Source organism: Nyctibius grandis, chromosome 4 (assembly GCF_013368605.1).
Source record: "Nyctibius grandis isolate bNycGra1 chromosome 4, bNycGra1.pri, whole genome shotgun sequence".
In the NCBI taxonomy this organism is placed as follows: Eukaryota; Metazoa; Chordata; class Aves; order Nyctibiiformes; family Nyctibiidae; genus Nyctibius; species Nyctibius grandis.
Window position 1 is genome coordinate 84,628,614 of NC_090661.1, and position 15,359 is coordinate 84,643,972.

Consider the following 15,359-nt stretch of genomic DNA (forward strand, 5'->3'; position numbering starts at 1 on the left):
ATGACCGTTTGCTTTGCTTTTCCTTCTTTTTGTGCTACAAACATAGTGGATTTATGGTCTGTGGGGTGCATTATGGGCGAAATGGTTTGCCACAAAATCCTCTTTCCAGGAAGGGACTGTATCCTTGTGCTGCTGCAGCAGGTTGAATTAGTTAGGAAGTGATTAACCTTTTTATTGCTGTTGTGTCATGAAAATGCATATTGTACAATTTTTTTTTTTTATTAAATGAACATGGATTTTTCTTGTGATACACTTAAAAAAAAATTGAGAACTTCATTTATATTCAGGCTGCACCTAGCAGTAGGACATAGTCTCTGCTGGTCCTGTAGTTAGCATAAATTCACCTTCACTCATTTTCATTACACACGCTTTTTATAGTCACTTCATGTGTGTGTGTGTCTAGATATTTTTATTTACTTTATTTTAATAACTATCTTTTATGTTAATATCATTGCATTTTGTTTTCAGTTGACATTTGGTCAGTTGGGTGCATCATGGGAGAAATGATCAAAGGTGGTGTTTTATTTCCTGGTACAGATCGTATCCTTACCTTTGGCCTAGGATGTAGGTGTAAATGGTCAAAAGATACTGCAGCAAAATAGTTCCAGTTTAAGGTGGTTCTAATTTTTAAAATACTGGTTTTAAACTGCCTTTTCAAAAACAATTTGCAAGTTCATTGCTTTGGTTCCAGGAAGCTGCAAAAATGTCTACAGTTACACCATTTAAAGCAAAACCACAACAGAGCAGTAACGTGTATGACTGTCTTTAGAGATTAATGCTAAGCAAGATGAACAAATACCACTTGGACAAACAGGTTTATTTTTCCTTTTTCCTTTTTTTCTCCCTCTTTTTTCTTTTTCCAGTTTAATATAATGTCTATCCATTGCTTTTGGATGTTATCACATTTAAGACAGATTTCTTTTGTTTAGGTGGTGTTTCACTGGTTCATGTGCATTGATTTTTGCTTTGGAGATCATTTTTATGTAAGAACTTATTAATCTTGTTTAGTACCCGAGCATGTTAGTAGTTATTATCCTTTACGTTTTATAGGAAATGTTTAAAAAAAAATCCTAACCAGCTTCATTAGTTACACTCTGGAGTTTTGTATTTTCTAATGCAGCAATGATCCTGCAAACAGCTTACAGAAATATATGACACTTCTCTCTTTCTATTCCATGAATGTCTTGGTGGTATTTGAATGGGTTGTCCTGTGAACAATGCTTCAGAGAAAGGGTCTGCTCCAAGCAAACAGAGCTGAAACTTCTGGATCATTGCTAAAATGAATGGATCTAATTGGAGTTTAGCATCTTATTTGTTGTACTAGTAGTTACACTCCAGTTTTTTAGATGCTTTTGGTGCAGGTTGACTGTTTAATAATTGATGTAGTACCATTTAGGGGTGAAGATTGGGTGAAGATTTTGAGGCACAGTGAGGAGCTGCAGGGCATCCTTACTTTTACACAGCTCTGTGATAGCATGAGCTGCCCCATGCTTAGCTTTACGCACCTGGTTTGCTAGCATGGCTTTGCAGTTTAGGCTTGGTGCCATACAATGTAAATACTTTTTTTTCAAGGCCTGTACTAAAGCACTGGAGAACTTGAAAATCCTTGTATAAAGGTCTGCTGTTAAGTTTTAAGAACGTAAGAGGGGGCCTGCTACATCTGACTGAAGGCTTAGGTAGCTCAGAATCCAGTCTTGGACAGTAGCTGAAAAGAAAAAGTTGGGGAGAATGTATGAATGAGATAAGCATATATAAAATTTTACTTGAGCTCTCTCCCAGTATCTTAACCATCTGCAACTAGGAATTCCTGAGCCGAACATTGCTTTTTTTATTCAGTAACATGTATTAAATTCTTCTGCATGAACTGGTCAATCTCCTCTTTACTTGTGTAAACTTTTCAATTAAGATGCTCCTTACACGTCCTTGAAACTCTTTAACTTCTGCATTCAAGTCTCTGACAAAATTGTTGTTGACCTGTGTGCGCCAAGATTTCATCCTGTGTGCGCCCACTGGTGCTCAGTGTTGCGTGTCATTAGGGAGAGATCGCTAACTTGGGAGAGGCCAGGACTGGGCTGAGGTATCAGGATGAGAACAAAGCATGAAGCACCTACCCGGGGTAATTCTCATGAATGCCTTGGTGATGTGTAGTAGCTTGGCTACTGTGAATACGTGTTCAGATCAAGAAGTGAGTTCTTCTCCAGAACCTAGACAATGCCTTTATTTAAATTCGTTCAATACATTTTGTGAGTCTTTTAATTTTCTCTTGTTTATCAGAAGTATATCCTTTGCTAGTTAATTACGATTTTGAGTAAAATACATGTTGCCTTGACTACTCTATCATAGTCTTGCTTTCTTTCACGGTTTTCTCTGAGAATGTAGTCCTAATTAATGATGATGAACTTGATATTTTATTATAATTTTCTGTGTTTTCTCTCTGTTGGTTATTTCATGTGGTTTTAACATAACTTTCTAGCTGAAAATTAGACACAGTATTTTTCTTAGCTGCATAACCTTAGATATTGATCAATGGAATAAAGTTATAGAGCAGCTGGGAACACCATGCCCTGAATTTATGAAGAAATTACAGCCTACAGTCCGAACTTATGTGGAGAACAGACCTAAATATGCTGGATATAGTTTTGAAAAACTCTTTCCAGATGTCCTTTTCCCAGCTGACTCTGAACACAATAAGCTTAAAGGTAAGGTCTGTCTTCCGTGTGTTGTATATTTTAGAAGTTTTAGAACTGTGATATATTGAACAGAAATATATCTTGATTTTGTTCACTATAAAATCATCCCACTAAGGATTTAAATATTACAATATTTATATCATGGGAGTGGATGAACGTGCTGGCGTACGCTTGCCTCCACTTTCTCATCTTCTCTGAAACAGCTCCTACTCTGGAGATACCTTTATAAAGAAAAGTAAATATATATATATTCCTCTCAGTGACAGATGCCAACATGATTTAGAGAAGAGTGGAGGGAGGGTGGAATAGAAGTTGTGTAGGCAGAGCAGAGCTTTCTTTAGGGATGCAGCAAAAGTTTTTATGTTCATAATACATAGATATCCTGTAGTCACTGAAATAACTTACTGGTTCTAAAAGTCACATAGTAAGTGGAGTCACAGACGTACCATATTTTCTGTGACTAACAATACGTAACAGTTTTTTTCCCCATAAACTAAGAGAGTGGTAGTAGGTGCTTGCCCACTGCTCTTCCAGACAAGGCTGTACTGCCAGCTGAGTTATACTTCACATAAGGATGTCATGCCAAGGGGCACTTTACGCTGAAAATGTATAGTGAAACATGTTCAACCCCTTTCCCACCTGTGTTATTCTTTTCAATTTTTTTTCCCCCCCATCAAATGGACCACTTTCCTAAACCCCAAATTATGTGAGGGGTGCACAGATATTAAACTGGAATTTGTTTATTCCGTGTCTCCTTACGAGCTTTGAAATACTATGTTGCGTGCACTATCTATAGCACTAGTCTAAATAGAAAATGTCACTTTTGCAGCAAGTCAAGCAAGGGACTTGTTATCAAAAATGCTGGTTATAGATGCTTCTAAAAGAATCTCTGTGGATGAAGCCCTGCAGCACCCATACATCAACGTTTGGTATGATCCATCAGAAGCAGAAGCCGTAAGTTCTTGTTTTAGGTCTCTGATTAGGAAGGTACTGGACTAAAGCAAACTTGTGATGCTTGATATAACTGCTTGAAAGAAGATTATTTCATTATATACGCATTTCGGAAGCTTAACTGAGCCGTAATAATTTTTATTGACATAGATTGACATGTTCCTTAGAAATAGTATTAGGAATGGGCACAAACTGAAGTACCTGTATCTGTGTGTGTGTGTGTTCATGTGTAATTGCATGTGATCTCCTGGACATGTAGTAATGCATCTGAAATCTTTTATAATAGGATTCTAATTTATTGAGCTTCAGTTATTTCAGTGTGGTTTGATTGCCCTTGATAGGATTCTGAGGTATTTACTCCTGGGTGAGAGAAATTTTTCCTTAGTTCTAGCAATTGATAGCCCTCTTAGACTAGAAAATAAGTGTTTCCGGAAAATCTGAGTACAAGATCCTGAGCTTTCAATTAATAACACTAATGAATAAAGGGATTAATTGAAAATTTTTCTTAAAAAATTAATTTCAGGACAATTTCAGCTTATGAGAGAAGTGTTATTTTTTTACAAGAAAGGTGGTTGGTGATGGCCCACTAAGACTAGAAAAAGGTGTTTGATGTAAATGGTGCAATTAGAATTCTACTGGTCTACGATAGCTAGAGGGAAAATTTAGTAATTAACAATAAGTAGGTAAAAATGGCTGCTTGGGCTAGAGACTGCTGCACTTAGGAGCTCTTTTACCAGACTGTTCAGTTTCTATTTTAATTATTACAGTAATGTAAGCAAATCTGTTTATCAGAAGAACTTAAAAACATGTAGCAGCATCTAGGAAATACACCAAGTCCATGTATGAAAGAATATATGACCATGTAAATACCGTCTTTTAAAATCAGATTCATATTCTGAGTGCTTACTTTCGTTTTTCATTTATTCTATTTTTGTATCCCTTTTAATTGCTTTATCATGAGTTAGTTTTGTTTTTCAGCCTCCACCAAAGATACCAGATAAGCAGTTAGATGAGAGGGAGCACACGATAGAAGAATGGAAAGGTAAGAAGGGCATTTTAAGTATAATAAGGCTTTTGGAAGCAGGCTAGGCCTCAGCGATTACTGTTATTAAGGTTCTTCTGAGCAACCTAATAGTCTTTACTTAAACTGCTTGGAATGGCAAGGGAATAGATCAGTGCTTCGCAACCTCTTGATTGTTGGGACACTAAAAATTTTCCTGCAAAGGTGCTGAACCATTGTAGTGAACTTAAGACTTGCTCATTTCAGTCACCTTTTGTGAACCATAAAGCAGCATTTTTAGAGAAGAGTAACTCTTCTGGACAAACTTCTACAGTTGAAAAAGATGCAGGAGTTTGAGCAATGTAAGTCTGAATTAGAAGCACTAGACTTCAAGTGAAGAGCATATTAGCAATAACTGCACACTTTTAAATCAAGCAGAGGATTTGAAAGAAGAAGCCATAGGGAGTGTTAGTAATGGGCGCGACAGTGAGGTTACAGCTGGTGTGGGAGACACTGATGGTTATCACCTGTGGGATCCTGAGAAAGTAGCTGGGGTTGAGGTGTGGCACGGATTGCAGTATGACATAAGACTCGTCCAAGAGCATGATCTTTAGTGTTCAGTACTGGTAATATCTATATGTCCTGGTCATATATGAGGTGTAAACTGATGAAGTATAAGGGGAACATCTTTGTTACTTGCAAAGCTTGTGCTTCATTTTGAAATTGCTTCTAAAAGGTGTGGTATTGCAGAGATTCTAGTGCTAAGGAAAAATGCAGATCCAGATTACTGTGCAGGCTATGAATGTTGCATTTAAGCAAGAATTTAGTGCGTCAAGCAATCTAATACCTCGTACTGAAAAAGTCTAGGAAGGGATATTAGACCTGTGTAACCTTTTTATCCCCAGAGCAAAAAAAAGCAGGGAAAATGTTTCATGAATAATTTTTGACAGTTTCATTGTGTTGGCTGGTAATGGACACAAGTCTGTAAAATCTAGTACTGCCACGCTTTTAAGTCGCTTTCTATTCGAAACTTGAGTTTTAATTGTAAAGGCAGAGGTAGGGAGAATGGTGGAAATTCTCTTACCATCCTCCTTCCAAGCGAAGTTATTTCCCTTTTGAAGCAGATGTGCTGAGGGCATTTCAAGCAACATGGAGTTTACTTTTCAGACTCCCACAGCCCTTGAAATTATAATTCTTAAATGCTTTTTTTTTCATACTGTTTGTACATTGCACTAGTTGGCCAGTGACAGACAAGAAGGTAGTATTCTGACAGTTCTTATGAGTTGCATTTAACATTTTTAGTCCTTTTCTTCTGTTGTTACTTCTGTAGATTCACAGCTGAAGTCTCTTCTGGGTAATAAGCTGCCATTAGCCTGTAATCCTTCTGGCCAGTATGCAGGGCACATGATTCATGGTACAAGCACTTCTAACCTGTTTAAGGATGAGGAACTTCTGTAACTGGAAGATAAAGTTGCTGCTTTTGTTTGGAGTGGCTACTTATATGCCAATATTGTATTCCGTTTCATGGTGATCTGGACCTTTAGATGTTGTTGCTGAGGAAGTTTAGTGGCAAATGTATGTTGGGAGGGTGGTAGTGCTGTTTGGGCTTCTGCCTACCTGTTCCTTTGAAGACTGCTGACCGAGTTTATCTGTACCAGAGAAGCCATTGATAAAAACTGAGTGGTCATTAAGACTCAGTTTAACCTCAGGTCTCCAAGCAGCCCGGACAAAAAAGTCTTAGAGCAATGTCAGTGTGTTCTTGAGAGTGCCAGGCCATTGTAGCTCCAACCGAAAAAGAATTGTACGTTTTTGTATCACTTGCCAGTTGTTCTGTAGCCTCTACAGTCTATTGTTCAAAACTAATTCTGAACAGTAATAAACCTATGAATTTTAAATGTACGTTTTAATGGGAGACGTATTATCAATCCAGCCTTGGGTTTGCAAATTCATTTTTTGCCTTCTCTTCTCTGCGTTTTCAGAGTTGATATACAAGGAAGTCATGGACCTGGAGGAGAGAACCAAGAATGGGGTTATACGTGGACAACCAGCCCCTTTAGGTTGGTTACAATAAAAGCACAGTATAAAGCTACATCGAGTTATAGATCAGGAGGGAGTAAAGCTGTTTGAGACATCCAAGAATAACCTAACTCAAAAATACAGCTCTTAAATGACCGATAACCTCTTGAATGCTCTTTGAGATATTATTTGAATGGAATGTATGGGGTTGACATTTTTTTATTAATCTGGTAAATTCCTCTATTATTGTTCCTGTGTAACTGATGCTTCATTCATTTCAGTCCTCAAGAAGCATCTTGGTATATACTGGTTACTCTATTGCCATAATCTGGTTAGATGTGTAACTTGTAGCTGGTGCTGTTTTGAATAGAGATATAACCACTACTTACATCTATGAAGTAATGAAACAGGATTTCTAGGTTGTCTGCCTTGAATATTCCCTCTAAACAGAAAGGAAAATCATGGAGCACTTTCAGAAACTGTTGCTGAATTTTGGAGCAAAATGTGACCATTGACTGACCATTGATAGGACTCCATTTGCACTGTTGAAAAATAATGGCAAGAGTTGGACAGCTATTGCTGGCTCTGCTCAGAGCTCACTGAAGTCCAGACTCTGAAAAATGACTGCGTGTCTGAGATTCAATGTATACAACGTGGCTGAACACCAGCTATTTCACAGCCTGAAGGGGAGGATCTGGTGGGGAAAAAAACAGTCCCCTTCTTTCTTTATCTAAATACGTAGATATATTCTAGCTTTGGGTCTCAACATTTAGTAGGATATCTTAGCTCTGGCTTTATACAGCATTATCTATGTTTGTGATTTTTAACCTTCAGCCATTAGCATTTTATTGTAATTTGACAGGTATTGTGCCATGCGAGTTCTCTGGTTCTTGACATTCATTAACCCCCATGTTAAAGACTTGTGGGTTTTATTTACTTTGACAATGGATTGAAACACACCTGTTGAAACTTGACGGAACAGGGAAAAATTATTAATGACTCTTAGGAAGAGACAGACTAATGCAAGTACTGAACCCTGCAACTGTATCTGCAACTGATTTGCTGTTTTGTTTCTCATAGCACAGGTGCAGCAATGATCAATGGCTCTCAACATCCGTCTTCATCCTCATCTGTCAATGATGTGTCTTCAATGTCAACAGATCCAACATTGGCCTCTGATACAGACAGCAGTCTAGAAACCTCAGCTGGACCTCTGGGTTGCTGTAGATGACTACTTGGTCTTTTGGGGGGTGGGAGGGGGATCCTTTTAGTCATGAATAGGGCACCTTTAAGATTTGGTGGTATTTTTGAGTGTTTTTTCAAAAATAATCGTAGAATTCATCATAAAGTGCTGTAATTTTAAACTGTAAGTTGTGTTAAAAGCAGCCACTTTTTTTGCTATAATTAACTGTAAAATATTAAACCTGATAATTTTTATTGTGGTTTTAAAATCTGCATATTTGCTTTACTATTATGCTGCTGATCTTTTTTTACTGAATTTGTAAGATTTGTTTTATCAAAGCACATATTAATGTTGTGGTCATTACCATATAATGAATTATTTAAGATTTTATAGGTTTTCAATTTTTTAATTAGAATTTATTCCAGATGTTTTGTTCATGATATCCTTCAAAGTTTTATGCTTGGTCATATGTCCATGTCCAGGTGGAGGGGGGGAGAGAATTCAGTGCAGCCAGCTGTAGTTTTGGGCATAGTACTGTGGTGCTGGCAGTGAACAAAATCCTCTTTTGTTTTGGCCACTTGCCTATAATACTTCAGCAAAAGCAACAATTAGTGAATTTTTTTAGAGAAACAGTATACAATCCTCTGCAAAGTAACCTCATCTGAATAGTTTTACGAACTTAAGAAAGCAAAGCATATCTTCAAAGCTGCAGAAATATCTAGCCTAACAAAGTAATACCACATTTTCTGCAGAGTTATGGCATGCCAAATCTTGTGATCACCATAAAACATGAGGATACTTCATGAATAATACATAGCAATGCAAATAAACTGTTTACTTCTAGCTTGTAGCCTGTTTTTATACACGCAAAACGAAGTGTGTCAGGATGTCTAGGCTGCCAACAGGGAAAACGAATATGCTGTAGCTATACTGTCATGTAATGTGTGATTCTTGGGAGTTTTGTTTCTTACTAGTTTTGTCCTACTAAGGCGAGTGTTTTCTGGGTAGAAGAGGGAATGACAGGAATGCAATAGGGGCAAAACTTCAGCTGTTCTTCACCAAGAGTAACTGATTGCTAAAAACCATTAAGTGGTAGGAGAACCTCAGGATTTCTGTAGCTAATGCATTAAGTGAGCAATATATGCCATCCAAAGGAGGGAGAAGTAGTGCTATATAAGTTAATATTTATCATCTCTTTCATTTCACCATGAGACCAGCATAGCAGAAATCTTAATAATGGTTCATTTTAAGTTATAAATATTCAGTAATTTTCAGCACTGAAGCTCCAGGTTTCAATACACTTTTTAAACAAAAGATATATTGAAATATATAGAACAGTTACTAAATAGTCATGTAAAATGGTGCTGCTCCTCACAGAAGTATTTTAACTGTTTACATTTTATATTTACAGAATGATTTATGTATAACTGACTTAAGTTTATGTATGAGTTAAACAATCATTCAGAATGTATTCCTTTGGAAAAATGCAGATTTTTAGTGAAGCTAGGCTGTATAATTGATTGCCTTGTGTAGGTGCATATTTTGTGTTGTGAATTAGAATGTGAAGAGGAATTTAAATTAGTATGCTCACAAAAATGAGCATGAAAAAATACAGAAGTCTTGCCAGGCACCAGAGCATAAGCAAATCATATAACTGGCTACAGAGGTCATCCAGGAATGACTGATGCTCTTCAGTGTGGTTCCTTCTGCTTGTTGGGTTAGATAGGTATCTTTTTGAAGTTCTAATTGAAAGAGGAAAATTCGTCTTTGCAGTAAGTTTCAGAAAAATAGTAGTGATAGTAATGCTTTCAATATCTAACATGTCTTCTTAAAAAACATACAGGATTACAAGGAATGGTAATGTCTCAGAGATGACTAAATTAATAAACTGCACAGTTGTTTTCCTGGCCTGGCTAGACTGCTGGTAAGTGCTGCGTGTGTGAAATTTTGCTTTCTTCACTTGTATCTGATATTTCAGTATTGCCTTTTTAAACCACATTTGTTAAGGCAATTATTTTTACAGGATCCTGCCAAGTTGTATATTACCTCGGAATAGGCAGGACATGTTTGGATTCATTTAGCACTGGAACACAGAAAAATCTGCTCAAGAGCAGAGACCAACAGAACAGTCTATTTTGTAATTTTTTTATCAAAGTTTAAGCTGTGAATTAAGCCAAAATTTTTGATCATATAACAGTACTCCATTGTTACATAGGGTCAAATGGTATTCTGGTCAGCCCAGTGTCATGAAGTTAAGACTGACAAAATCAACTTCTGGTGCCTGTAAGTGCTGTTAAGAAGAGAAATCGGTAACATAATTCCTATTTAAATTTATTTTGGACGCCTATTTCGAAACTTTAAAATAATTTTTGCTATCACTTTCCAGTGTCCTAAAGAAAAATTGCTTTTAAAATGAATATTGAGTGAAACAGTTACTAGGGTTTCACCATGGTGTGCTATCAATAATAACTTCATTGAGTTCAGAAGCTCTAAGGAGAATAGAGCTTTTCTTCTTTTAAGGTAGGGTTGATGAATGAGTGGGACTGTCCACTGCAACCCATTGCAGAGTGAGTGAGCTATGTTTAAAGGGATTATTTCAGTAAGGTCAGAGCTTTAGCTGCGGGAACCTAGAGTTCACTTTTGGCACCATCTTCATAACAATGTTGCTTTTTTTTTTCTTTTGCAGTTGCTTGCATTTTGGGGAAATTAAAGTGATGGCAGATTTCAAAGATAAGAAAATCAGATTCAATAACCAAGTTATCACAACAACATGCTAGTCAAGTTCCCTTTTTATTTGTTGCAATATAAAATTATTTCATAGGTAGTTGTACACTGCCACAGATGATAGCAAACAAATGGGTAGCTAGAGTTCAGCTTTGTCTGTTGTTATGTTGTTAGAGCGTATACTATCTCATACACTGTACAGTTTCATTCTTGAGTATTATTAAGCTTTATTTTTGTCTATGATTCCAGAATCTTCTCATGACAACAAGTTTCACTAAAGTGCATGCAACTTTCCTCTTCTAGGGCCATTCCAATCCGATGGGAGTTGGTACGGATTGAATTACAGTGAGTTGTCTGATTTCTTATGTCAGGTGAGGTTAAAAGTTGGGCAATAATAACGAGGGTAATTTCCACCTTGCAGTGACAGGCATCAAGGAAAATAGCTCCTCTCCTTTTCTTAGAAGTAGGTTCTTCAGGTTATTGAAATTGAAGTGGGGGGAAATTAGTACTGTTGCTGTGTGCTGCACCTCTGCTCTGTGAAGTCTTTGTTAGTGCAAGACAACGAGGTCAGAATTGAGGTTTTTGTGTGTTTGTTAGTGTGTGAGAGAAGCTGGACTGCCAGAGCAGTACTCATCGGTTGAACGACCTTAGACCAGCCTGACTGACCTCTAGTGCTTTCATTCTGCTAAGCTGGACAGACATGGCACTTTTCCCTATGTAGGCACTGTGCAGCTTGGGTTTTTAGTTCAGAAGAACCTTATATGCTATATGCAATAGGATCTTTCTGGATAGGAATTCCAGCTAGACATAATTTTTCAGTAAGCCCCTGCTGCCAGCGCAGGTGTGGATTTCAGGGAGAATGGGGTGAGCTCTATTGGAGGCGGTTGTGGCAACAGCACCCTCTGCTGCCTCAGCGTCCAGGTGAGGAGCGTGTTACTGGTGCGGGTTTGTTTTATGGAAAATTGCTTCTCTGAACACAGGCTATTTTGTTAGAGAGCAAAAATTAAGCACTTTTTGACAGGCATGTGCATGAATATAATGCTCCTGCATTAACGTTTAGGGCACTCATCTCAACATTGCATAAAGAAAAACGATCAAAAAGCAAGTACAGGAGGGTAGTTCCTACCCAGCCAATAATCCAAAGCGTATGACATTAAATGTTTCTCACTTAAGATTATGGCGGAAAGGAGAAAAGATGGTTCATCTTACACTTGGTCTTACTGTTTCGAGTTGCTAAAGGAAGCGAATTACTGTTTCTAGATAGTTTTTATTTGCTGTTTACAGCAGCTTGTCCATGCTGTTACATTTTACTTTCCTATCAATGTGTTGGTTCTTAAATACTTAGTTTGAAGACTGAAGTTGAAGGAGAGCTGTCTGCATTTTTCAGTAAGATTAGAAAGAGGGTTTTAATGGAGACATGTGATGAGACACTACTGCCTACCCAAATTTTCGATTCATTTAACTTATTCTTAGTTAAGGGCACTGGATAAAAGTGGCATTTTAAGTGATCTCTTTCACTCACCTCTCCTCCACTTTTTAGATATCTCTGCATTACAGAAATGTGTTATGAATCAGATCGCATTGTGTTTCTACTTCTGCAGTTAAAAATTTAAACTAGGTTTTCTTGAACTACCTCACACAAACTTTCTACGTTTCTTAAGTAAGCAAAGCTAACCCTTGCTATTGGAACTACACTGAATGTGAATAAATACACTTCCTTTAGAAAAATAAACCTATTGGCCAATGTTGAGACGATACCAGTAAGTATGTTTCTTATATATTTCACGTAAGATGTCCATGTGTAATATATAGATCGTGTACAATAATGTACATCTAGACTATTGTGTTAGCTGTAAGTTGGTGATTTTATTATTGTAGTCTGGTTTTGTAGGTAAAAATAGCTTACTAGTAATGTCAGCTCATCCTTTACATTTGACAAAAGGAATAATTCTTGGTAAGCTTTGCATACAGATGAATTACTTTTGTAGGCCCAATATCTAGTCTATTTTTGAGAGTTCTTTAACTTTTATTACTAAAGTTGAGAAAAAAAACCCTAATTATTGTGATCATTCCTTCTGCCCCTTTTGAAATACATTCTTAATTTTATTTTGTCCCAAGAAATATGAAGAGGAAGATATACCATTAAAAATACTGGTAAAAAACTAATTTTTTTTTTTTCTTCCCCACATTTGATACCTTTTCCTGTTTTTCCTTTATTCCTTCCAAATAAGATGTTGGTGGGGCATTACTGAGAACATTGTGGGGTTTTTTTTAATCATTCATGCCATAGGTCATTACATGTGCACCACTGGAATGTATACATTGTTATCTAGTATGTCAATTGGTTATAATGATATTTTAAATAAAAAAGGAAAAAAAAAATTTACCACTATACATTTAGTGTTTCTTCATTAGTAGGCTGGAATGGATTTTGTATGGATTTCATTAATAAGGCTGCAGTTGGAGTTTTGTTAGCATCAGTCCTTCCTGAGAAATTACCTTTTTTAAGGGTACTTAAAGTCCTATCTTGTGAGCTCACTCGTGGGCAAAGTGACATGTTTCTTCCATTTCTTCATTCCCACGGGCTTTGGATGTGCCACAGACTGATAATACCAAGGGTGTTTGCGACTGCTGGGAATCCATTCTTGCTTCCTTGCTGCCAACTCTAGCCACCTTCTCGCCTGGAAATACAGCTGCTAGACCCTGCGTTGCAGAAAGAGGTAAGCCACTGGCTTAGTGTATGAAAGGAGGGCCCAGTCCCTGTACCCTCAGGAAAATCTTTCTCAAAACTCTCAGAGAAGCCTGAAGACTCTGACTCCTGAAGAGCTCTTACTGGAGGGCAAACTTGAGTGCCAGGACCACTTCCTGCACTGGCACCTCCGCAGTGGGGCTAAATCCTAATGTAATGCATTTCATTGCCTTCATTTCCAGCAGGCTCCCAGTGTTTCTTTAAATGAAGACTCAAGAGGCCCATGAATTGTCTTTGCATGCTGTTACATTGTCTTTGTGTACATTACTAAGGGAAAGGTACTATGACCATGGGCAGTACAGCGCAGCCTGCTTTATTTCTCTGGACCAGCTGCTCATGAGGTGCTCTTCTAGGAACGCGGCGAAGCTCAGAAATGCTCTTCTTTTTATTTGTATATGTTAGCATAAAGTGTAGCTGATTCCAAGTAGTATATTGATGTAGAGCAAGGCCTGAGACAGTTTTAGCTCTGCCAGGAATTTGTCTGTGGGTGACTTTGGCCCAGAACTGAAATGTGCCATAGTGCTGCTGGCTTGCATAGCCCTGTTTGGTGAATGTAGATAATTCAATAAGCTATCATTAGTAATTTTGTTTTTCATATTAGAAATACCATGGAGACCCACAGAAGTTTTTTTGTTATTCTGGCATGCTGCTGTTTGGCTTTGGATTTTTTTTTTTAAGTATATGCTTGTGTTGTTAGATTTCTTTCACTGAAAATTTTTTACACTTTTTCGCCTGCATAATAACTGGAAGGGATGTTTCAGGCTGGGAAGATTGTACAGGTAAAGCTATGGAAAAAAATGTATGTACCTGATTCCAGGAGCCTTTGGTCCTGTCTTATTAATACTAACAAACCTGTATCTTGTAGACGCTTGCTAAGAAAGCTGGCACTTTAAACTAGAGGCTGTAATAAGCTAAAGGTCTGCAAAGTAAGGAGTGCTCTCTCAGATCCGTGAAGTTGGCAAATGAAGTGGTGGGAAAGAGAGTACAGAAACGGGAGTTAAAGTTAGGAAAGAGTGTCTCATCTTCCTCAAATAAGGGCATAGTGTTCCATGAGGTTGTGTACAACAGCACAAGTGTGTTCCCATTTCTTGCATAATTACCCATGATGGGAAATTAACATTATGCTCCTGTTGCTGTGCTTGAGTTAACATCCCACTGTGGTGTGTTTTAGCATGAACTGGCTAGCTTGCAGCTTCCTGCAGGCTTTATTTACTGCAGTGGATCATCTTCAGAAGGACCTGAAAGTTATTCCTCATGAACAAGAGGAATAGATGTTTGTTTCTAGAGTGCAACAGTCAACCAGAAAAAGGTTAGTTCCATTAATCTCTTTGAGTGGATACAGTTTCACTTGTGAAACTGAAGAGAGGAATGAATTTTATCCTGGATGCCAGATTAAGATTATGCAGTGCTACATAGCTGACAGATGATGCTATCCTGGAGCTGAAGATTTGGGATAGGTGGGTTTGTTTCTCAGTTTTGCTGTATGTAGCAGTTACCTAGGTTTAAATACTTAAAGAATATTTAGAATTCCAGCTGCATTTGATTTCACTGAGAGTTAGCCAGCAGTCCTGTTTACTGCTTGTCTTGCATATTTGGTTTTTAGGCTCCCAGTCAGCATGGGTCAGTTCTTAAGTTTGTAGTGTGCCAGAACTAAAGGGAGTAGTCTGCACTTGATGTGTACAGGAGATAATGCAATATAAATAGTCTAAGGGATTTGGGCTGTCAGGATGGATATAGTGAAAGGTACCCATTTTGCAGGTAGGAATAAAAGAGAGTATTAGAATAACCTGCTTGCTACTAGTACTTGGATTGAATGCCTCAGTTAGATAGTAGAAGCATTCTTCTTACTGGTCCTGATGTTCTAATGGCAGAGAATTAAATACAACCCAGTTCAAGCCACTCTCTAATATTAAGGTTTATTTTGTGATGACTGACTTGGTCCTTATGGCTATCTATCTAACCCCCTATGCTGTTGCAGCTCAAAGTCATTGTTACAACAGTTGCTTCTCACACGATGCATCTTAATGCTGCTGTTTTAAACAGGCC

At 37.6% G+C, this 15,359-nt stretch overlaps 1 protein-coding gene across 5 annotated transcripts in view; it reads left to right on the forward strand.

Moving 5' to 3' along the window:
* The window catches only part of MAPK8 (mitogen-activated protein kinase 8), a 50,662-nt gene extending 37,396 nt beyond the window's left edge, over window positions 1-13,266 (forward strand). Inside the window, exons 7-13 of one of the 5 annotated variants that reach the window (XR_011047904.1) lie at window positions 469-540; window positions 2,517-2,699; window positions 3,520-3,644; window positions 4,620-4,683; window positions 6,621-6,698; window positions 7,743-10,935; window positions 13,167-13,266. Coding sequence is in view for 3 of the 5 variants with exons in the window: in XM_068397347.1 (XP_068253448.1) it covers window positions 47-118; window positions 2,517-2,699; window positions 3,520-3,644; window positions 4,620-4,683; window positions 6,621-6,698; window positions 7,743-7,888 (668 nt within the window). In the remaining 2 variants the exon portion in view is untranslated. Of the gene's footprint in view, window positions 1-46; window positions 119-468; window positions 541-2,516; window positions 2,700-3,519; window positions 3,645-4,619; window positions 4,684-6,620; window positions 6,699-7,737; window positions 12,957-13,166 lie in introns of those variants that run through there. The other 4 variants (XR_011047905.1, XM_068397347.1, XM_068397346.1 and 1 more) reach the window with 4 other exon arrangements.
* The last annotated feature ends 2,093 nt before the right edge of the window (window positions 13,267-15,359 follow it).